Source organism: Sphaeramia orbicularis, chromosome 2, assembly GCF_902148855.1.
Source record: "Sphaeramia orbicularis chromosome 2, fSphaOr1.1, whole genome shotgun sequence".
NCBI lineage: Eukaryota > Metazoa > Chordata > Actinopteri > Kurtiformes > Apogonidae > Sphaeramia > Sphaeramia orbicularis.
In genome coordinates, this window is record NC_043958.1 from 25,015,839 (window position 1) to 25,040,582 (window position 24,744).

Sequence of the window (24,744 nt, forward strand, 5' to 3'; positions counted from 1 at the left end):
TTTGTCAAAGTTGAGTTTAAAAAAGGGGTAGATTTATGTCAATGGAAAATGTGTCTTTCAGATTGAAGGATAAACGGCGTTGCTCACCCTCCTGCGTGCTCGCGGTGCAGCCTCGGGCGTGTTGGGCGATGTGGACTCGTTGGCGGTCTCTGACGTGGAGCTCAGTGACGAGTTACTGCTGGAGAGCTCTTTGTTCGACGGACGCTTGGTGGCGAACTGTACGACAGATTGTACAACAGTTAGATGGGAATATGTTTACACTTAATTCTTAAAGTATTGTCTCTAAAACTGTTCACTGTGTACAAAACTTCATGCTCATTTTCTGCTTTACACTTGTTTGAAATGATATTATACATTTTGTTGTAAAACTGTAATGCTCAGTTTGCGCTTTAACCCTCAAAGACCCAGTGCTACTTTTGTGTCAGTACATATGAATGAATTTTTTTCTTTATTTAACCTTTCTTAAGCGATTTATCACCATTTATTGTAATATTATCATCTTAACTTTGCATTTTTTCAGAGTAAGTCGTGTATTTTCCTGTATTTAACCCTTAACATAAAAACATGTCATGTTTGATACACGAGTTTTGAAGTCCTCTACATGATCAGTGTGACATTTTTTTCATGGAAATCCTGATGTATACAATTAGATACATGTAATACACAGATAATCCACCAGGGGGGAGGAATTTGTTCACCAGAGGCCTACAAGATTTTTAGGTGGTAGAACTTTCCCAATTTTGAAAAGGAATTACCAATTTGTTTGACATGTTTGTGTTTTATTATGTTTTTGTTTGTTCAATAACACTGGTCAACAACAAATGTATTGTTTAAGTTTTTTGAGCTGATTTAGGATAATTTTGGTGTGCTGAATCCAAAAATCACATTAATTTTGCTCAATCAGGTCAACTTTCTAAACTATGCTACATATTGGCTTTTTAACATTTTTGCTTACATTTATGATATGATACAAAATTCTTTCATATTTCTTGCAATAAACGAGTTCTGAAGATTTTACTTTTGCCAATTTATGATTGTTTTTTTTGTTTAATATTACAGGTGAATGAAATGGCTTTGACTAGAAGATCTTGCAAAAATAAGCCTGACGTATTCTGCTACATCTGCGGTGAATACACCATTGTACCTAACAGGAATCAAGTCACAAGTTTCATGAAGTGTGCTTAGCAATCTTATTTTGGTATTAAACTTGATGACCAAGATAAAGTTTGGGCGCAGATTGTGAGAAGATCAAATTTTTCAAAATCAAATTAGCAAAAAAACCTGACCTGATTGAGTAAAACAGATGTCATTTTTGGATTTAGCGGTGCAAAATGGTCCTAATTCAGTTGAAAAAACCTGGACAACTTGCAAAAAATATTTTTTTGTAACCCAGTATAATAATAATATTTGAGCATTATGACCTGATGTATCAAATACAATACAAAATTGAAACTCATACATGGGAAATGATATTTGAAAAATAGGTGTTTTTTGGTTGTTCAGAAGGACCGATAAAGGCTCCAGTTTCAAAGAACTGGAATTTTCTGTCAGTGATTTAATGGTTCAGGCTTTACAGGGTTAATTCACTGATCATAAAACCTCAGATTAAAGTTGAGAGGTATTTTATCAAAATATATGTTTTCTCTACATTTAACTTTTCTTAAATGATCAACCACCATAATGTTATCTTCTGTATTTTGTGGTTTTTAGTGAAAATCATGTATTTTCTTTTATTTAATTCACTAATCATGTAAATTTTCATAAAAACTCAGATTAAAGTTGAGGGTTCTTTTATCAGAAACAGAGAAAACTGAAGAAAAAGTGACTTTTTCACTCAAATATATCAATAAAATGAACATAAACCAAGCGTCTCCATCTACTGTCATTGACCCAACTCTATGGGTTTTACTGATAAATCTATGTTGTAGAAGATAATGGTGTTTCTGTGTTCACTACTTTTGTTTTGTTCCAAAATATTTTTTTCCCTCTATATTTAACATCTCTTCAAGCGTATATGACATTCGTCACCAATTTTCCATAAAATCTGTAAAACTTGAATGATTAGCCTAGGTATCACGAATCCATTAGTCTTTCCGTGATTACACACCTGAATTAAACCCCTCACGGTGAACAACTTCAAAGTGTACTCCATCACAAGCAGTCTGATTGTTCACATACCAAACCGAAAGCGAAACCAAATGGTCACTCGGGCCTTTTCGGAATTCCACGCACCAGCAAGAAGCAATGAAGCCGTTTTCATGTTTGTTGCTGCTGCAGCCATACTGCAATTGTGTGGAATTCCGAAAAGGCCCGACATAGATAGATAGATAGATAGATAGATAGATAGATAGATAGATAGATAGATAGATAGATAGATAGATAGATAGATAGATAGATAGATAGATAGATAGATAGATAGACCTGTAAAATGGATGAAACGAGGTCTGAGGAGTCTTTATGCTCCTCACGCTGCGGAGGGTCCTGGCGATAGCCGTCCTGACGCTGCCTGTGGACGCGGTCGTTAGCAATGACCTGGGACAGGGGTATACTGAAGGCCTGGGGTATGGACTCTGGAAGAAACAGAGGAGGCAGATGGAGTAATCAGGATGAAGAACAGGAAGGAAAAGAGGCCAATGCGAGGATTATTACCTCCGCCAGAAGGTATTGTGATCGCTTTGCTTTATGGGTGTGTGCGGGTTTCTTTGTTTGTTCGGACGGATTTTCAAGAAATTTTCAGGAAATGTTGATACTGGCACAAGGAAGAAATGATTAAATTTTGGTGGTGATTGGGGGTGGGGTGGGGGGGGGTCCCGCCAAAGCCAATCACCCCGATCACCACCAAAATTTAATCATCTCTTCCTTGTGCCAGTATCAACATTTCCTGAAAATTTCTTGAAAATCCGTCCATAACTTTTTGAGTTGTCTTGCTAACAAACAAACAAACAAACAAACAAAGACGCATGCACGGGAGGCAGATCTTTCTTGGCGGAGGTCTGCGCTCTCCGAGTGCTTCTCTTGTTCAACATGAAAAGAGAGACGCGTAAAGGTAGCTGCAGTAAGAAACATGGCGTCTCTTTAACCGGTGAGAATCAAGTGGTGGGTTGTGACTCAAAAGCGAGTCACAAACCTATTTTCAATGGGTCTGGACAAACAACATTAAAGGATTCAAAGGAGTTTTATTTGTCATTCCATCACAAAGAAGAGAACAAAACTGGTTTCTGAGGACCTGTATTTGCCATATGAATAAAATAAATAACTAATAAATAAATGAATACATTAAAAACGACTAAAACTAAGGCTAATTTAAAATCAGTAAAATATACGTCTAAAATTAAACTTTAAAATACCTACATAAAAAATAACAGCACATATTTACAACCTAACCTAGCCTATACACAGTAGACACTGAAGTACAGTGCAAACAGCAGAGTGAAGTGCAAAGAGGCAGTGCAATAAGGTGCAGTTAGATATTTGTGTAACCGTCCCTTGGGTGAGAGGGAAACAAGAAGAGCACTCGGAGAGCGCAAATCTCCGCCAAGGCAGATCAGTGGGTCCCCGTGGCCCCACCCCGCCCCACCCTCAATCACCACCAAAATGTATTCATTTCTTCCTTGTGCCAGTATCAACATTTCCTGAAAATTTCATGAAAATCCGTCCATAAATTTCTGAGTTATCTTGCTAACAAACAAACAAACAAACAAACTAGAAGCACTCGGAGAGCGCAGACCTCCGCCAAGGCTGATCAGTGGCCCCCCCCGTGGGCCCCCCCACACCAAGGAGGTTATGTTTTTGCCAGGGTTTGTTTGTTTGTTTGTCTGTCTGTCTGTTTGTTTGTCTGTCCGTTAGTGTGCAACATAACTCAAAAAGTTATGGACAGATTTTGATGAAATTTTCAGGGTTTGTTGGAAATGCCCCCCCCCCCCCACACACACACCCCCGATCACCACCAAAATTTAATCATTTCTTCCATTTCCAACAAACCCTGAAAATTTCATCAAAATCTGTCCATAACTTTTTGAGTTATGTTGCACACTAACGGACAGACAAACAGACAGACAAACAAACAAACAAACAAACAAACAAACAAACCCTGGCAAAAACATAACCTCCTTGGCGGAGCTAACAAACAAACACACAAAGCAAAGCGATCACAATACCTCCTGGTGGACGTAACAAAACCTGTGCTTTATTTTTATGGAACTGAAGCCCGTCCATTCACACTCCCAAACAGTAGGTGGCAGTAATGCACTATAATGCTAATTAACACCCGATATTTCCCAGCATAAATGACCCCGACTACATCAGATATGGTTTTACCTACACTGAGGACAAAAACCTCAGTGCGTTTAATTTTTGAATAAGTGATTGAATTCACTTTTAATTTTTAACTGAGTACACATTTTTGGTTTTGGTTCCAATGTACCCAGTTTATGCCCCGTTTCCACTGCGTGGTATCAGCTCGAATCGACTCGGCTCGGCCTTTTTGCGTTTCCATTATGAAAAAGGACCTGGAATCTGGTACCCGGTACTAGGCCTGTGCAATTAATCGAAATGCAATTATGACTTCAATTATTACACTTAACGATTACAAAAATTATGTAATCGAGAAAAAACTATGAATTTTGAGTTGTTTTAATTCACGCGCACACAAGCTACCATGAATTTATAATTTGCACTTTATGTGAGTTTTTTTTTTTTTTTTATTGCTACAGTTCTATGGCAAGTCTATAGCAGTTTAATTCCAGTGCACTATTTGTTTACAAAAGGAAACATACTTGAATTTACAGTATACCTATTTGCATTCAAAGATTTTTTTTTTGTTTCGTACAAAAGTGAACATACTTTGTTTTAGTGTTTAAAAGCTTTACTTATGTTTAAAGAGTATATTTTACTTTGTTTTGCAAGAAAAAAAAACCCCAAAAAACAACAACTTTAAGGTTAACAAATAATTGTTTTTAATAATTGTGATTTCAATTATTGCTAAAATAATCGTGATTATTGTTTTTTTCTATCATTGAACAGCCCTACCCGGTACTACTGTTTTTGGTATTACCTCCGCCGAGGTTCCAGGACTGGGGACCAGATACTAAAACGTGACGTGCAAACACTGCAGACCACTGATTGGTCACAGAGTTGTCTGTCTCTTACAAAAAACAGATGCGGAAGTGGACAGTAAATATAGCGGTACATTAATCCACATGATAACAGCCCAAAACTACACCATGGTCGGTCCAGGAGATTCAGTCTTTGGTGGCCGACGTAAAAATTCAGACGATACAACACGCAACGAGAGAGTTTATCAGCGACTCTCTGAACAGACGACATGGAAGTAACGCGTCACATCGCTATGACGACCAGGTACTGTAAAGTCGGTCGTATCTTGTAATGGAAATGGTCTCCAGGAATACCGAGCTGAGCCAAGCCGAGCTGGGTCAAGCTGCTTCCATGTAGTGTAAACGCGGCATTAGTGTTAAATGGAATATTTCCATATTTATCAGTGCCACCTGTTGGTCAGTTTGGTTAATCATAAAATTTGTCTTCTGTGTTTTCATACTGTGATATTTTGTGTTATTTGAGTCATCGGGGGGGGGGGGGGTGATAGTGGGTCCTGAATCCAGACCAGATGAGAACCACCGTCTTAAACCATCTAAAAACGACTCATAAACTGTTTGAACTCCTGCAGCCAAACGTCATCGAACACATTTCCCAATGAAACTTCTGTACATGCACATGCTATAAACACATCAAAACCTATGTTTACTGTGTCCGTTAAAAATCTCAAAGCTCAAACTGCATCTGTTTTCCAAAATAAGACACTAAAAGGGACTTTGACACCAACCCGGATATGGAAAAAACCACTAATTGTAGAGCTTTCAACCAAAATAACACAACTTTAATGACTCCTACCCACAACTAATGTGAAACTGCTCAACACTGACACAAGATGAAATGAGTTAACATGTAATTTACCCGCTCTTTTATTCTTTTGTTCATTTTATTTCCATGATTTTACTTATGATGTGGTGTTTTTTTCTCCCTTTTTTTTTCACTGGAGAAAGAAATGATGTCATACTGGGCCATTGCGGACTATATACTCGGTTATACAGAGACACCTAAAGCCTGAGCCAAAAGCTGAGAGAAAGCAGTCCAGCTGTTCAGCCAATTTCTGTGTGTGTGTGTGTGTTTGTGTAGGTGTGTGGTAGAAAGAGGAAAAGAAAGACACACACAAGAGAAAGCAAAACGCATTCCACAACCACAAGTGGAGGGTTGTGGTTCACGAACAACATGACCGCTAACACTGTGACACAACGAATTTGCTCTGTAACCTCACAGCGTTAACAGGGCTTATGTAACCTCCACACACACACACACACACACACACACACACACATACACACATGCGTAGACACACTCGGGATGGCGTAACGTACAACCCTTTGCATCCACAGGCCCAGCACATTTTTCAAAGCATGTCAGATTCTCATAAACCTTCTTTCCTCTGCCTGGAGTTTCTTAGATGTTGGATTTCAACTCACTTTATTCAACTATTTCCTACTGAGCGTGTTTATATTAAAAAGATGTGATGTCGCTCTACGCAGAAAATCTGTCACAGCCACAGGAGAAGTTGTAAAGATAAAGTGAAAATGATGTGAAATACTTTTATATCATGCGCAGGTTTTGCTTCGGGGTTGATTTGTCTACATTATCAGCTTTAAAAGTATCAAACTGATGCATAAGTGGGTCAAAAATGACCCGGTCATGTTGTTTTCTTGCAAAAATCTTTATGAAAAATTTAGGGCTGGGCAAGTTAACGCATTATTACCGCGTTAACGCATTCATTAAATAACGCCGACAATTTTGGTTTTTTTTTTATCTCCCGTTAATGCCTTTCAAGCAAGTCTTAGTTCATTTATACATACAGACTCTTATTTTGAAACTTATGCTTTTATTTTGGCACTCCACACGCACCAAGTGCCGGTGTAGCTGAGAGGAGAAAAGTGAGCGAACTTTCCGAGTAATGCTGAAACAAACTTTGTTTAACTCCTGGAGAAGCAACACCTGTATGTATCAGTCATTCTGTTGTTTGCTAAATAATTTCACATGCAAACGTGCCGTTAGAAACATGTTTATGACGTTATTTTGGATGTGTTTATTACAATGTCTTATTAGCATGTTTAAGCTAATTCGTTTATGCTAGCAGTCGCAGATGGGTTGCTAATTCTTTATGCAGGCTCATGCTAAGTTTATGTAAATTCATTGGTTGTGTTTAGGTATAATATGCCAGCCTTTGAACTAACCTTTACTTATTTACCATGTGATTAGCTCAATGCTAACTTGAATGGGAAAATCCATAGACACGCTAACGATTAGCATTTACAGATTAATTTAAAATTTACAACGTCTTTTTATCCAGCAACAAAGGTTCACATCAGAGATATTTTATACTATTCATTCTTACAACAACTGAACATAAAATACTCACAGGCAAACGTTTTTGGGGCCATACAAACAGAGTGAAAGAAACGTGTCTGTTAGTTCCTTCTTATGTCCGAACTGACTACGGTAACACCGAAAGAACAAAACATACGTTAGTGCAACTTATTCCGACCACTAGAGGGCCCCCTTTGCTTACTTTGAACAACTGAACATCACATATTATTGGGCTTATTAGTATTAGTACTTACTAGTGGTCTTAAGACTCCTGTCAATCACTCACAAGCGGAAATAAACTGGTGGGGACATAAACATGGAGAAAAGTACCGGTCTTTTACACGGATCTTTTCATTTTAAATGTCTTCAGATGGTGGGGGTGAGAAGGACACAGTTGTTTGTAAGCACTGACATGTGCAATTATTTTTATCACCGCAGTACTTCAAGTCTGAAATATCACTGAAAGGAAATACATGCTGTTGATGCCAGCAACACCCCCCCCCCCCCCCATATAACTATGCGATTAATCGCAATTAATCGCAGAAATCCATGCGATTAATTGCAATTAAAAATTTTAATCGCTGCCCAGCACTAGAAAATTATTGTTTCATATGCCATCTATTCTCCAAAAAGCATGTTATTGATGTAATGCCATTAGATTTTTTTTTTACATATTTTGTTACATCTTTTACAAATGCTTCTTTAAGATCACATAGAATAGAATAGAATAGAATAGAATAGAATAGAATAGAATAGAATAGAATAGAATAGAATAGAAGTACAACTACATTTAAAGTGCCATCCAATCTGTACATCGTATATAAAACCTACTATGTAAATACAAATAAAAGCAGCTAAAATAAATAGGTTTTGGGTAAAATAAATACATAAAAAATAAAAATAAAAGAATCATCTAATTTCTTATACTTTCACCCTGAATGAAATTTCAGGCTTTAAACTAGAAAGAAATTGTGATCATTTCAGTATCAAATGTTGTCAAAAGTTTTATCGTGATAACATTTTTGACCATATTCACTCTGAAATAATGTACAACTTGTCAAAAAAAATGACAGTTTAGAATTTTTCTTTTATTTTCATCTTATTACAAAAATTTCATAATTATGTCATTAAGTCATTTTTGTAATTTTTCCATATTGTTTCATCTTTTGTCATTTTTAAACATCATTTTCACTCATTCCTCTTGCAATGTCTTGTCCATTTTTGGCCTTAATGCATCTTTTAGGTTATTTTCATTTGTTACATCTCAGAATAGAATAGAATAGAATAGAATAGAATAGAATATTTTTATTGTCATTGTAACAAGTCCAACAAATGAAAAGTGCAATCCAATCTGTACATCATATATAAAACCTAAAATAAAAATACAAATAAAAGCAGCTAAAATAAATAGGTAAAAAAAACAACAACAACAATCATCTAGTTTCTTAAACTTTCACCCTGAATGAAATTTCAGACTTTAAACTAGTAAGAAATCGTGATCATTTCAGTATCAACTGTTGTCAAAAGGTTTATCGTGATAACATGTTTCACCATATTCACCCTGAAATAATGTAAAACTTGTCCAAAAAATGAATGTTCAGGATTTTTCTTTGATTTTTCGTCTTATTACATATTTTTCATAATTATGTCATTTAGTCATTTTTGTAATTTTTCCATATTGTTTCATCTTTTGCCATTTTTTAAACTTTTTTTTTTTTTTTTAAATAAAAAAAACAAAACAAAACAAAACAAAAACATTATTTTCACTCATTCCTCTTGCAATGTCTTGTACATTTTTGGCCTTAATGCATCTTTTAGGTTATTTTCATTTGTTACATTTTATTACATATTTGATAAATACTTCATTAAGATCACAAAGAATAGAATAGAATAGAATAGAATAGAATAGAATAGAATAGAATATCTTCATTGTCATTCCAACAAGTACAACTAAATTTAAAGTGCCATCCAATCTGTACATCATATATAAAACCTACTCTGTAAATACAAATAAAAGCAGCTAAAATAAATAGGTTTTGGGTAAAATAAATACGTAAAATAAATAAATAAATAAAAGAATCATCTAGTTTCTTAAACTTTCACCCTAAATGAAATTTCAGACTTTAAACTAGTAAGAAATCGTGATCATTTCAGTATCAACTGTTGTCAAAAGGTTTATCGTGATAACATGTTTCACCATATTCACCCTGAAATAATGTAAAACTTGTCCAAAAAATGAATGTTCAGGATTTTTCTTTGATTTTTCGTCTTATTACATATTTTTCATAATTATGTCATTTAGTCATTTTTGTAATTTTTCCATATTGTTTCATCTTTTGCCATTTTTTAAACTTTTTTTTTTTTTTTAAATAAAAAAAACAAAACAAAACAAAACAAAAACATTATTTTCACTCATTCCTCTTGCAATGTCTTGTACATTTTTGGCCTTAATGCATCTTTTAGGTTATTTTCATTTGTTACATTTTATTACATATTTGATAAATACTTCATTAAGATCACAAAGAATAGAATAGAATAGAATAGAATAGAATAGAATAGAATAGAATAGAATAGAATAGAATAGAATATCTTCATTGTCATTCCAACAAGTACAACTAAATTTAAAGTGCCATCCAATCTGTACATCATATATAAAACCTACTCTGTAAATACAAATAAAAGCAGCTAAAATAAATAGGTTTTGGGTAAAATAAATACGTAAAATAAATAAATAAATAAAAGAATCATCTAGTTTCTTAAACTTTCACCCTAAATGAAATTTCAGGCTTTAAACTGGAAAGAAATCGTGATCATTTCAGTATCAAATGTTGTCAAAAGGTTTATCGTGATAACATTTTTGACCATATTCACCCTGAAATAATGTAAAACTTGTCCCAAAAAAAGAAAAAAAAAAAGAAAACAAAGAGTCATACAAGACTAAAGCGACCACACCACACAAACTCATTAGTACGTTTTTACTTTGACTGACGATCTGCTTGTAATGTCTGAAATAAAAACCCATTAAAACCCCAGATTATAACGGCTGTTAAGCCTTTTTGCAAATTTACCTTGACTGAAGTCTGGTCAGAACACACGCAGCTCCGATTACTGAGGCTGCATCAAAGAAGACAGATTTTTTTTTTTTTTTTTTTCCTGCATTGTGTTGCTCTCAAGCAGAAAAAAGTCTGAGACGGCTTCAAAGTCAAACGTCGGGGTGGTTTTCAGGGACCAGGGGAGAAAATTAAACTTTGAATCCATTTGGCAGGTACAGCCTCAGTTATAAGCTGCAGTATTTTGTTCTGGCATAAAAAAAAAAAAAAAAAAAAATACATATATATATATATATATATATATATATATATATATATATATATATATATATATATATATATATATATATATATATATATATACAGGGTGGGGAAGCAAAATTTACAATGAACATTTAGTTGTTTTTTCTCAGCAGGCACTACGTCAGTTGTTTTGAACCCAAACATATATTGATGTCATAATCATACCTAACACTATTATCCATACCTTTTCAGAAACTTTTGCCCATATGAGTAATCAGGAAAGCAAACGTTGAAGAGTGTGTGATTTGCTGAATGCACTCGTCACACCAAAGGAGATTTCAAAAATAGTTGGAGTGTCCATAAAGACTGTTTATAATGGAAAGAAGAGAATGACTATGAGCAAAACTATTACCAGAAAGTCTGGAAGTGGAGGAAGCAACAAAAAATGTACCGAAGCTTTTATTAAAGCTCTCAAATCCAAAATCCTAAAGGATCCAACCAAATTCATGAGAAAAATGGTAATTGAACTTGAGGTAGACAACAAGAGCGTTAGAAATGCAGTAAAATATGATTTGAAGTTCAAATCTTACACAAGAACACCAAAACACTTGTTGACAACAGCAACAAATCCAACTTTATCAATTTTTGGGAATCATGTTTATGGTCGCCTTCTAGCCCAGATCTAAACCCTCTGGATTCTGCTATTTGGGGCGTTTTAGAACATGCTACCAATAGAACATCACACAGCAATGTTGACTTTCTTAAAGATACTATTAAAGAAGAATGGGAGAAGTTGTCACCCGAATATTTGAGGAACACTTGCGCAAGTTTCAGGAAGCGTGTGAAGGCAGTTATTGAGAAAGAAGGAGGACACATAGAATACAAACATTTTCTATTATGTCAATTTTCTTGTGGCAAATAAATTCTCATGACTTTCAATAAACTAATTGGTCATACACTGTCTTTCAATCCCTGCCTCGAAATATTGTAAATTTTGCTTCCCCACCCTGTATATATAATACACTCAACAAAAATATAAATGCACCACTTTTGTTTTTGCTCCCATTTTTCATGAGCTGAACTCAAAGATCTAAAACTTTTTCTATGTACACAAAAGGACTATTTCTCTCAAATATTGTTCATAAATTTGTCTAAATCTGTGTTAGTGAGCACTTCTCCTTTGTCCTTTGCTGAGATAATCCATCCACCTCACAGGTGTGGCAGATCCAGATCCTGATTAGACAGCAGGATTATTGCACAGGTGTGACTTAGGCTGGCCACAATAAAAGGCCACTCTAAAATGTGCACTTTTACTGTATTGGGTGGTCCAGGGGGGTCAGAAAACCAGTCAGTATTTGGTGTGACCACCATTTTCCTCGCACAGTCTTCTTCATGAATTCTCTGAAACAGCTTTGGAGATGGCTTATGGTAGAGAAATGAACATTCAATTCACAGGCAAAAGCTCTGGTGGAGATTCCTGAAGTCAGCATGACCAGTGCATATTCCCTCAAAAATTGTGACATCTGTGGTATTGTGCTGTGTGATAAAACTGCACATTTTAGAGTGGCCTTTTATTGTGGCCAGCCTAAGGCACACCTGTGCAAAAATCCTGCTGTCTAATCAGCATCTTGATATGCCACACCTGTGAGGTGGATGGATTATCTCAGCAAAGAAGAAGTGTTCACTAACACAAATTTAGACAGATTTGTGAACAATATTTGAGAGAAATAAACCTTGTGTGTACACAGAAAAAGTTTTAGATCTTTGAGTTCAGCTCATGAAAAATGGGAGCAAAAACAAAAGTGGTGCGTTTATATTTTTGTTGAGTGTATGTAGCTCAATTTATCAATTCAAATATGAAGGTCATTGTAGTGAAAAGACATGCAACCAAAATGAAAATGAATTCTAAAAAAGTTGTTTGTATCTCCCTTTTGCCGCTCCATCTGGACTCCTTTGCCTAATATCCTTTTCTGTTGCTGCCAAATATGCTTTGCTTAGTGCTGCAGAGAGCCAGTCCCCTTACAAGGAGTCCCTCCACTTAAGCTAAATATAAACCATCCAAGCCCAGTAAACAGAAACTGTGTTGTTCTAACCTCGCTGTTCACCTGCCTGAGGGCTGGGGGGACCACAGTCTGGTCCTCCGTCTCCATGCAGACGTGGAGAATCCCGACAAAGAAAGACTAACAAGAGGAAAGTCGGTGAACTGGTGAAATGTCAGAGTTCATCTTTTTACCTTTGTCTTTGCTCTTTTCTTTTGCAAGAGAGTCCAGCTTCCTCCTCAGTGACTTCTTCCTCTTTTGTCCGTCTGCACAGAGAGGGAAAAAAGTAGTCAGCGACCAGAAACAAAAGGTCTGCCTATCTGCTCTGTACTATCACACTAATTAGCTTATAATAATAATAAGCTTATGTCAGGAATGAGAAAATCCTGCTTTCAGATCAAATCCAGAAACATTACACATGTCGTATTAAATCACATACATTGTTTGTCTACAGTGATTATACACTGGGAAAAAGTATTCGTGAACTGCCACAAGCAGCAATGTTTTAACCCTTTAAGCCACAGGTGTCAAACATGCGGCCCGGGGGCCGGATTTGGCCCGCCAAAGGGTCCAGTCCGGCCCCTGGGATGAATTTGTGAAATGCAAAAATTACACTGAAGATATGGATATTAAAATCATTTAAGGTCAACTGAATCTAAAGTGGGTCAGACCAGTAAAATACAATCATAATAACCTGCAAATAACAAAAACATCCAATATTCCTCTTTGTTTTAGTGTAAAAAAGTAAAATTACACAAAAATGGTTACATTTACAGACGATCCTTTCACAAAAATGTCTGAAATGTGGAATTTTAAAAATATTCTAGCTGTTACGAAATGTTTTGTGTATTTGTAGATCCACTGTGATCTGTACGTTGTGATGCACATGTATAAATGATAAATTAAGATGTAATATTGTTAACGTTGTACCTATTTTTCTTAAGAATTTACAGCTTGTTCATATTTACCTCCGCCAAGGAGGTTATGTTTTTGCCAGGGTTTGTTTGTTTGTCTGTCCGTTAGTGTGCAACATAACTCAAAAAGTTATGGACAGATTTGGATGAAATTTTCAGGGTTTTTTGGAAATGGGATAAGGAAGAAATTATTAAATTTTGGTGGTGATCGGGGATGGGGGGGCCCATGGGGGGCGCCACTGATCAGCCTTGGCGGAGGTCTGCGCTGTCCGAGTGCTTCTAGTTGTTCATGTTATGTTCAGTACAGTTCGTAGATGTAAACATTTTCAACACAGAATTTTACTTTTTACACTCAAAAACATAGAGAAAACTTTGGAGTTGACATTATTTATCCGTTCTTATCCTATTATTTATATTATTTTACTGGTCCGGCCCACTTTAGATCAGATTAGGCTGAATGTGGAACTGAACTAGAATGAGTTTGACTCCCCTGCTTTAAGCCGTGATGTGTCTGTGGTGAGCGTTCCGTATGTGTGACTTATTTTAAATATTCAGTGTAATCAATGCATCACGATATCCTTCCAAACTTTTCATTCACTCGCAGCTTCTCTACCGGTGCACTCGGATCGTGGACGCGTGTGTCGGCGTATCGATGCGTATCGGATAATCTTCCCATCCCTCGTATTCACGCATGCTGTCACCGCCAAAGCATTCACGTGACTCTGGGCATAGCAACGTAACTGTAAGGCAACCGTATTCCAAAATTACTAATATCTCAGAAAATATTTTCCTATCAGGGTACGCTTTGTTGGGGGGATGGGGGGGATGAGCCCCCCCTCTGGTTTATACATCCCTACTTCTGCTCAATGAATTTCATCCTTCTGCATGTTTTGCAGAAGATGTATGAAAGCCTTAAAAAGTAAATAATAGCTGTTGTTCTGAAATGCTGTGTCTACCCATAGATGTCCTGGTAAGCAAGTGGAGTTTTACAGCATTTTATGTAATTTAAAAAACAAAAAAAAAAAAAGAAAGAAATTCACATTTTAAGGGACATTGTCAGATTACACTGGTCAACAACAAATTTATTGTTTAAGTTTTTTGAGCTGATTTAGGATAATTTTGGTGTGCTGAATCCAAAAATCACATTAATTTTGCTCAATCATGTCAACTTTCTGAACTATGCTACATATTGGCTTTTTAACATTTTTGCTTACATTTATGGGCATTTTCACATATGATACAAAATTCTTTCATATTTCTTGCAATAAACGAGTTCTGAAGATTTTACTTTTGCCAATTTATGATTAATGTTTTTTTTAATATTACAGGTGAATGAAATGGTTTCGGCATTTTGACCCGATGTATCAAATATGATACAAAATTGAAACTCATACATTGAGAAAGATATTTGAAAAACAATTAGGGTTGTTCAGAAGGACCAATAAAGGCTCCAGTTTCAAAGAAGTGGAATTTTCTGTCAATAATTGAATGGTTCAGGCTTTACAGGGTTAAACATTTTCAGTAGATGCTTTTGGTCGATGGTGGATCTTTGGGTCTTTGTGGGTTAATTTAGATGCATTCTTGCGTTGTAGCTTTTCAGTCTCTCAAAATATTTTCTCATAATATCTCACAAAAAAACAAAAAACAAACTAAGACTATTCCTCAAAATTAAAAAATAAAAACTAAAATCTAACAGAAAAAAAAGCTGAAAATAATACAAATTAACACACTATAATTATTCTTAACTTACTTCTTTTTCATCAGGAAAAAACAGGTTTCGGATTTCGTCCCGTTGTTGCGATTATACTGGTCAAAAAAAAAATTTATTGTTTAAGTTTTTTGAGCTGATTTAGGATAATTTTGGTGTGCTGAATCCAAAAATCACATTAATTTTGCTCAATCAGGTCAACTTTCTGAACTATGCTACATATTGGCTTTTTAACATTTTTGCTTACATTTATGGGCATTTTCACATATGATACAAAATTCTTTCATATTTCTTGCAATAAACGAGTTCTGAAGATTTTACTTTTGCCAATTTATGATTAATGTTTTTTTTTTAATATTACAGGTGAATGAAATGGCTTCGACTAGAAGATCTTGCAAAAATAAGCCTGACGTATTCTGCTACATCTGCGGTGAATACACCATTGTACCTAACAGGAATCAAGTCACAAGTTTCATAAAGTGTGCTTACCAATCTTATTTTGGTATTAATTACTATATTTTGTGAGAAGATCCAATTTTTCAAAATCAAATTAGCAAAAAAAACCTGACCTGATTGAGAAAAACAGATGGTCCTAATTCAGTTGAAAAAACCTAGACAACTTGCAAAAAACATTTTTTTGTAACCCAGTGTTATTACTATCGGAAAATTAAAAAAAAAAAATAGTGAAGATATGTTTTTTTGCCCATACCGCCCACCCCTAGCACCAAAATGTGTCTTTCTTGACTGCAGTCTAAATCCATTGGGCCATTTTCTAATTTCTTAATTTTCCCTGTCCACACCGATACACACTCTGTTCTTTGTGGCCTAAACTGTCATTTACATTTGTATGAGAGGCCCAGACACAGAAAAATGGTCCCTTTCCAAAATGTCCATATTGGTGTGGACATGTTTTACAGCTACACACACACAGTTGTTTGTTCTTAAGAGCTTTTTCATATCAGTTTATGTATGTCAGAGCTGAACATCCACATGGAATGGAGTGTTCTCAAATGAAAAAAAAGCCACATTGTCAGCTGTCAACGTGATGAATGAGTCCTGAATTTGCTGATTAATGATCAGGAAATGGATGGAAATGGTGGCGCACGCAACTTTAAACCCCCAGAATCCTTGCCGCTCAGGAAATCGTGTCGTCTCCGGCCAAAACGTCAGTTCATGGAAACCGCAGCGACTTTAAATGCGATCATTTGGTCACTCTTCTGCTTGTTTTCTTTTGGGTCTCCAAACCCGGCTCATGTTGGACTGATGCAGTTTTTGCGTCAACCTCGGTATGAACCCCAGATGTTCCCTTCAGCTGGATGGTGGAAGTCACTGGTGGGTTCAGGAAATTTTATCCAGCTCCCACAACACACTCTGTGGTAGCATTAGCCACTTACGTCAGGGAGCAGGTTCAGTTCCCCTAAAGCAGGGGTGTCAAACATATGGCCCGTGGCCCAAAACCGACCCGCCAGAGGTTCCAGCCTGGCCCGTGGGATGAATATGTGAACGTCATTATTATCATGATCATAAATAATGACAACTCCAAATTTGTGTCTTTGTTTTAGCACAAAAAACCCCATTAAATTATGAAAATACTTTTATAAAGTATCAAAAAAAAAAAAAAAAAAACCTGAAAAAACTGAAATTTAAATTTAAAAATGTAAGAAGATTTAGTGCAATTTTAACAATATTATTCCTCAACTTATCATTTCTACATGTGCATTATGGATCAGCTCTACAAAGACACTAAACACTGAAGAACAGGAAGAAAACAGTTCAAATTGTGCTGAATTTTCTTTAGACATTTCAGGTTGTTCAAATTTTAGTGTTACAGGATAGTTTGTAAATGTAAATATTTTCATAATTTATTGTTATTTTTTGCACTAAAACAAAGGAAAAAATTAAGTTGTTAATTCTAGATTTTTTTTTTTTGCTTAATCGAAGACTTTTTTACTCAATTGAAGATTTTTTTTTTTTTTTTTTGCTTAATTCAAGATTTTTTTTATTTAAATGAAGACTTTTTTTGGCTGAATTGAAGATTTTTTTTTTTTTTTACTTAACTGAGACTTTTTTTTTTTAATTATTTGAAGATTTTTTTTTGGGCTTAATTCAAGATTTTTTGCTAAATTTGAGATTTTTTTTTTTTTTTTTGCTTAATTCCAGATTTTTTTTTTTTTAACTTAATTGAAATTTTTTTTTGGCTTAATTCAAGATTTTTTTTAATTATTTGAAGATTTTTTTTTTTTTTGGCTTAATTCAAGATTTTTTTTTTTTTTTTTTTTTGCTTAATTCAAGATTTTATTTGTCTTAATTCAAGATTTTTTTCTTTTTTTTTTTGCTTAATTCAAGATATTTTTCTGGCTTAATTCAAGATTTTTTCCTTAATTCAAGCTATTTGTTTTTGCTGGAATTTTTGTACTTGGCAAAAACATCCCAGGGTCCAAACTGGACCCTTTGGCGGGCCGCATTTGGCCCCCGGCCCACACCCCTGGTTTAAAGAGTTAAAATTGCACTTATTTTTCAAGAAATTTCAGGTTGTTTGTGGTTGTTTCTGTTATTCAGATTTGTTAAAGGATACTTTATAGATGTAAGCATTTAATATAACTTAACTTTTTTTTTTTTTTTTTTTTACTGTTATTTGAGATCATTTTGAACTAAAATGAGTTTGACACCCCTGCTCTATGACATACGAGCCTCTTCCAGTCAGTGCTGCACAGATTATTACCGAAAATCGGAGTAACAAGGAGGACAAGTGAAGGGAGATCTGAGGGTGTAGTAGAGAAAAAAGGTGGGAAATGATGAGGCAGGGGTGTGAGAAAGAAAGAGAAAGAAAGCAGATGTTGGGATGGAGAGAGAAAGAGTGAGAAGGGAGAGGCACCGATAGGAAATGGTTTGGATTTTTGACAGATGGCTCCCAAAGCCGTACGGAAATCCCCCCCATTTCAACTGGGACCAGTTGTGAAACCGTCTGATGAACTTTGACTTGTTTCTCAGCCTCATCTTCTACCCCAGCTCTACCTTCTTCACCCTCGCTTTGTTGAAGAACCACTAGAAACTTGACCCCCGGCAGTTGGATAAATAGAAGAAACAGTCCGCATTAGCAGAGCTGAAATAGCACACACAGTCTTACACACAGGTTGAAATATTCCCCTCGCTAGCACATGGCGGCCGTCAGGGGCTCTGGAATTCATAAGCAACACAGACAAGTACGTATTAAATCATGGTGGGGAGAGGTTTAACCTTCAGCTGGAATGCAAGGCCTTGGATAATCCACTGGCTGCACTATACCGCTGCTATGGCAGCCACTCTGCACCTATACACTGCAGGAAAGACAAAAAAAAACAAAAAAAAAACGTCGGACTCACTGTACACTGTAAGCCCAGAAGTTGTATTTACTAAAATGCTTTAATTACAATGTACTTAAAAGATTTAAGTTTTATTACTTTACTCTAAAATGTTCAGTATATTCTACTAATTTGTAGACATACAGGGTGGGGAAGCAAAATTTACAATGAACATTTAGTTGTTTTTTCTCAGCAGGCACTACGTCAGTTGTGTTGAAACCAAACATATATTGATGTCATAATCATACCTAACACTATTATCCATACCTTTTCAGAAACTTTTGCCCATATGAGTAATCAGGAAAGCAAACGTCAAAGAGTGTGTGATTTGCTGAATGCACTCGTCACACCAAAGGAGATTTCAAAAATAGTTGGAGTGTCCATAAAGACTGTTTATAATGGAAAGAAGAGAATGACTATGAGCAAAACTATTACCAGAAAGTCTGGAAGATACTATTAAAGAAGAATGGGAGAAGTTGTCACCCGGATATTTGAGGAACACTTGCGCAAGTTTCAGGAAGTGTGTGAAGGCAGTTATTGAGAAAGAAGGAGGACACATAGAATAAAAACATTTTCTATTATGTACATTTTCTTGTGGCAAATAAATTCTCATGACTTTCAATAAACTAATTGGTCATACACTGTCTTTCAACCCCTGCCTCAAAATATTGTACATTTTGCTTCCCCACCCTGTAGTTGAAAGTACGAAAAAGTTGAAGTTGAATGGATTTAAATCACTCAGTTTTAGTCCTGACCACACCTTTTTATCGGTGCATTGCATTGTGGGTATTGTTCATGTTGTTGTAAATGTGTTGTTTTTCTGTGCAGGGGTTCAGTGGGGTTGTGCTGTTAGTGTTCATTTGGACTGAATGTGTGTATGTCAGTGTTTATTGGCCTTTTTGGGTTTGTTTTTGTATTTTTGTAGAACTGCACCAGGAGTCAGAGCCATAGGCCCAACAATCAGTTTAATGTTCATCTAAGATTGATCTTGATCAATGAAAATCTTAATATCTTGCCAACTAAAACACTTCCTGTGCTAGCAAATTACACTGAGCTAATTTCCATCCATGCCACAACATATGAAGTTGAATAATTAGGCAAAGCATTTTATTTTGCAATAGATTTTAATTTAAATCAACTTGGAATTGATCATTTATCAATCATTCTGTTGTTTGCTAAATAATTTCACATGCAAACGTGCCATTAGGAACATGTTTATGACGTTATTTTGGATGTGTTTATTACAATGTGTCATTAACATGTTTAAGCTAATTCGTTTATGCTAGCAGTCGGAGATGGGTTGCTAATTCTTTATGCAGGCTCATGCTAAGTACTTCAAGTCTGAAATATCACTGAAAGGAAATACATGCTGTTGATGCCAGCAAACACCCCCCCCCCCCCCCCCCCCCCCCCATATAACTGCGATTAATCACAGAAATCCATGTGATTAATTGCGATTAAAAATTTTAATCACTGCCCAGCACTAATATATATTTTTTTTAAATTAAAAGTCTCTTAGCCTTTTTGTTCTTGTACACTGTGAACCTGAGATATGGAGAAAAATAAAAACAAAGATTTCAGTTCATGGATTATTCTTCATAGCTATTTCATTTTCATGTTGGTATTTTTGTAAATATTTCAGTGCTCATTTTAGGTTTTTGTTTTTTTTTTTTTTTTTACTTTTTATTTAGATTTTTGCACAACACAAACCAAAACATCTGGGATAAGACACACATAAAAAAAAAAAAAAAAAAAAAATTACACCACATAGTAGTATTATTGTTGCAGACACTACACTACATCTATAGATACATTGCCAAATATCAAAACATTCATTTATTTGTATACATTTGCACACATCTATATAAATACAAAACACCTCATGACAGGGCTTATAAGAGCAATTCTCGTTAACAACCCAAAAAGTTTAATTATACAAATAGTCTTCAACCATGTGCCATCTCCGCTTAAAAAGATCCATTTTCATTTGTAATGATGCGCTCATTCTTTCCATAGCGTACACTTGTTTCAGTCTTTGTTTCCATTCTATTACCGTTGGTGATTTGACACTCTTCCAATTTACTGTTACTATTTTTTTAGCAATCAATAGTAAAATATGTAAAATATACCTCTGCTCTGCATTCAAATCATTGACCGGTATGACTCCAAGTAAATAAAACAAAACATTTGAAGGGACTTCTCTTTTTACAATTCTTTCAATCTCTTCTTTGATATTTTTCCTGTATATGAACAAGTTCGGACAGTCCCAAAATACGTGTGTATGGTCACCTGTTTTACCACAATTTCTCCAGCATAAAGCTGTAGATGGATCCTTGACAAAATAAGATATAACCAAAGGAGTATGAAAAAATCTGGTCTTGAGTTTCCAATCAAATTCCCTCCACTGCTGACTATTGATGCCTTTATGAATAATATTACATAATTTATCCCACAATTCGTCTTCTATAACAGTATTTGATTCCAATTGCCATTTTTCTTTGATATCATATGTATTTTGAAAGGTGTCTCATTTTAGTTTTAATCTCACTTTCTAATAACACAAAGGATAAAATGTACTTATAAAGTGTGATGCATGCAGACATTTTTAATAATAATAATAATAATAATAATAATAATAATAATAATAATAATAATAATAATAATAATAAACTTTATTTGTATAGCACCTTTCATACAGAATTTGTAGCCCAAAGTGCTTCACATTGATTGAAAAAATACAATATTAAAATACATTAAGATTTGATTATACATCAAGAAATAAAATGAAATTTGAGAGAAATACAATAAAATAAAATAAAAATAAATATAAAAACAGCGCACATGAAAATATTTGATTATGCATAGAATTTTTGACGTGCAAGAAATAAGATGAAATTTGAAATACAATAAAATGAAAAATAAAAACAGAAATACAATAAAATAAAATAAAAATAAAAACCACACATTCCTGGTTCCTGAATTGTGACCCCATTTTTATCTCCTTTCAAAGGCTGATGAGAATAAAAATGTTTTTAATTTGGTTTTAAATATATTCAGTGAACTGGCTTCTCTAATGTCTTTTGGAATTGTATTCCATAACTTTGGTGCATAGTTAGTAAAGGCTGCGTCCCCCATTTTCTTTGTAATATTTCTGGGCGTCGCTAGTAACCCTGCGTTTGATGACCTCAGTGTTCTAGTTTGTACATAATTGATCAGTGAGTTTGCAATGTAACTTGGTCCGGTTCCGTTTAGAGCTTTATACGTGAGGAGTAGTATCTTAAAATCAATTCTGTAGGTTACCGGTAGCATGGGTGGGCCCAAATGGAAATAAACCACCAGCTCCAGCCCTTTGGGTGCAGTACTCTGCCTATTGTTTACTATATATGAGTCCATTTGCCTAATGTTGTCATTTTCAGAAGTGTTTTTCATGAGATGGTTTAGTTTACAAGACCATAACTCATTGAGTTACACTGGCTACCCATAGCTGCCCGCATCAAATTCAAATCTTTAATCCTAGCCTACAAAATTCTCAGTGGGTCTGCTCCTGTCTACTTAGGTGCACTAATAAAAGCTTATGTCGCCCCACGACCACTCCGCTCGTCTGGGGAACGTAGTCTGGTGGTCCCCAGACCTTGTACAAGACAATCCAGGCTCTTTTCATGGGTCGTTCCACGTTGGTGGAACGCTCTACCAAGTGCTACAAGAACAGAGTCATCCCTGCCTATCTTCAAGAAGCTCCTGAAGACCCAGCTATTCCGAGAGCACCTCCTGTCCTAGCACTTTCAAACATTCCATTTTAAATATTCTAATAAGGTTTTTCCCAGGACAACCACAGATTCTTTCACGATTATCTCTGGACCTGCTGCGGTGGTCCGGCCTCTTCCCTGCCCTCATCATCACCACTCACTTATCCTCAACCGCCTCCATGTGTCTCCCCCTACTCCCCCCTTCTCCCCCTCTCCTCCAGTCCCTATCTCTATCGCTCTCTCTTTTTCCCCTTCTCTACTCTCTCTCTTTAACCCCAACTGGTCAAGGCAGACGTCCATCCTCCAGGAGTCTGGGTCTGCTCCAGGTTTCTGCTGTTAAAGGGAAGTTTTTCCTTCCACTGTCACCAGTCACAAGTGTTTGCTCCAGGAGGATTCTGTTGGGTTTCTGTAGAATTGACTTAGAGTCTGGTTTTGACCAACTCTATATATAAAATGTCAAGAGATAACTTTCTTGTGATCTGGCACTATATAAATAAAATTTGATTGATTGAGTGATTTAATTGGTTTTCCCCTGTAAGTCGCTTTGGAAAAAAGCGTCTGCCAAATGCGTAAACATAAACATAAACATAACGCATTTGTCAAGTGGGTTAATAAAACCAAATTTTGCATCAATGAAGACTTTTCCCGGAGTGTACATAGAAACGTAGTGGAAATCGAGTTGTTCTAAGGCAGGTCAGCAGGTTCCACATCAAACAGGAAGCACCCAATCCAGCTGTGAAGTGTGGTTTACATCTAAATTCATGTGTTATCACAGCTTCCCCAAACACAGACCATACATGACTTCTCTTCATACACTTGAAGGATGAGAGCAGGATGTGGATAGGGGCTCCCGGATAGGTTTTATTTTATGATACACTTAAAAATAGCGGCATAAACTCAAGAACATGTATGCACGGAAAACTTTAGGTCCCAACTGAAGCAAATCAATCCCAACCTCCTAGAAGTTACACCAGGGGTGTCAAACTCATTCCAGTTCAGGGGTCATATTCAGCTAAATTTGATCTGCAGTGGGCCGGACCAGAAAAATAATAACATAATAACCTATAAATAATGACAATTCCAAATTTGTGTCTTTGTTTTAGTGCCAAAAAACCCCCAAAAACATTAAATTATGAAAATACTTACTTTTATAAACTATCAAAAAAAGAAAAAAAACTGAAATTTAAATTTAAAAATGTAAGAAAATTTAGTGCAATTTTAACAATATTATTCCTCAACTTCTCATTTGTCCATGTGCATTATGGATCAGATCTACAAAGACACTAAACACTGAGGAACAGCAAGAAAAAATGGTTAAAATTGTGCTGAATTTTCTTTAGACATTTCAGGTTGTTCATATTTGTTCAGTTTATTCACATTTTATTGTTACAGGAGAGTTTGTAAATGTAAATATTTTCATAATTTCATTTTATTTTTTGCACTAAAACGCAGAAAAAAAAAAAAAATTAAGTTGTGAATTCTAGATATTTTTGGCTTAATTGAAGACTCTTTTACCTAATTGAAGATTTTTTTTTTTTTTTGGCCTAATTGAAGATTTTTTTACTTAATTGAAGTTTTTTTTTTTGCTTAATTCAAGATTTTTATTTACTTAATTGAAGATTTTTTTTTGGCTTAATTCAAGATTTTTTTTAATTATTTGAAGATTTTTTTTGGCTTAATTCAAGATTTTTTGCTAAATTTGAGATTTTTTTTGGCTTGATTGAACTTTTTTTTACTTAATTGAAGATTTTTTTTTTTTTTTGGCTTAATTGAAGATTTTTTTACTTAACTGAAGTTTTTTTTTTTGCTTAATTCAAGATTTTTTTTTACTTCATTGAAGTTTTTTTTTTTTTGGCTTATTTCAAGATTTTTTTTATTATTTGAAGATTTTTTTTTTGGCTTAACTAAAGATTTTTTGCTAAATTTGAGATTTTTTTTATTTTTTACTTAATTGAAGATTTTTTTGGCTTAATTCAAGATTTTTTTTTAACTTAATTGAAGATTTTTTTTTTTTTTGCTTAATTCAAGAATTTTTTTACTTAATTAAAGATTTTTTTTTTTGGCTTGATTCAAGATTTTTTTTGGGTTAATTCAAGATTTTTTCCTTAATTCAAGCTAAATTTTTGTTTGCTTTATTCAATTCAAGACTGGAATTTTTGTACTTGGCAAAAACATCCCAGAGGCTGAACTGGACCCTTTGGGGGGCCGCATTTGGCCCCCGGGCCACATGTTTGACACCCCTGAGTAACGCAAATTATGCAGTACCTTTCAA

The 24,744-nt window shown here is 35.1% G+C and overlaps 1 protein-coding gene across 2 annotated transcripts in view; it reads right to left on the reverse strand.

Moving 5' to 3' along the window:
- Positions 1-24,744, reverse strand: part of LOC115433185 (rho GTPase-activating protein 6) — a 300,107-nt gene that overhangs the window by 37,133 nt on the left and 238,230 nt on the right. For both annotated transcript variants that reach the window (XM_030154467.1, XM_030154476.1), the window contains 3 exons: positions 12,958-13,029; positions 2,422-2,570; positions 88-216 (listed from right to left, as the gene is read on the reverse strand). In XM_030154467.1, coding sequence (XP_030010327.1) covers positions 88-216; positions 2,422-2,570; positions 12,958-13,029 — 350 coding nt within the window. The remainder of the gene's footprint in view (positions 1-87; positions 217-2,421; positions 2,571-12,957; positions 13,030-24,744) is intronic.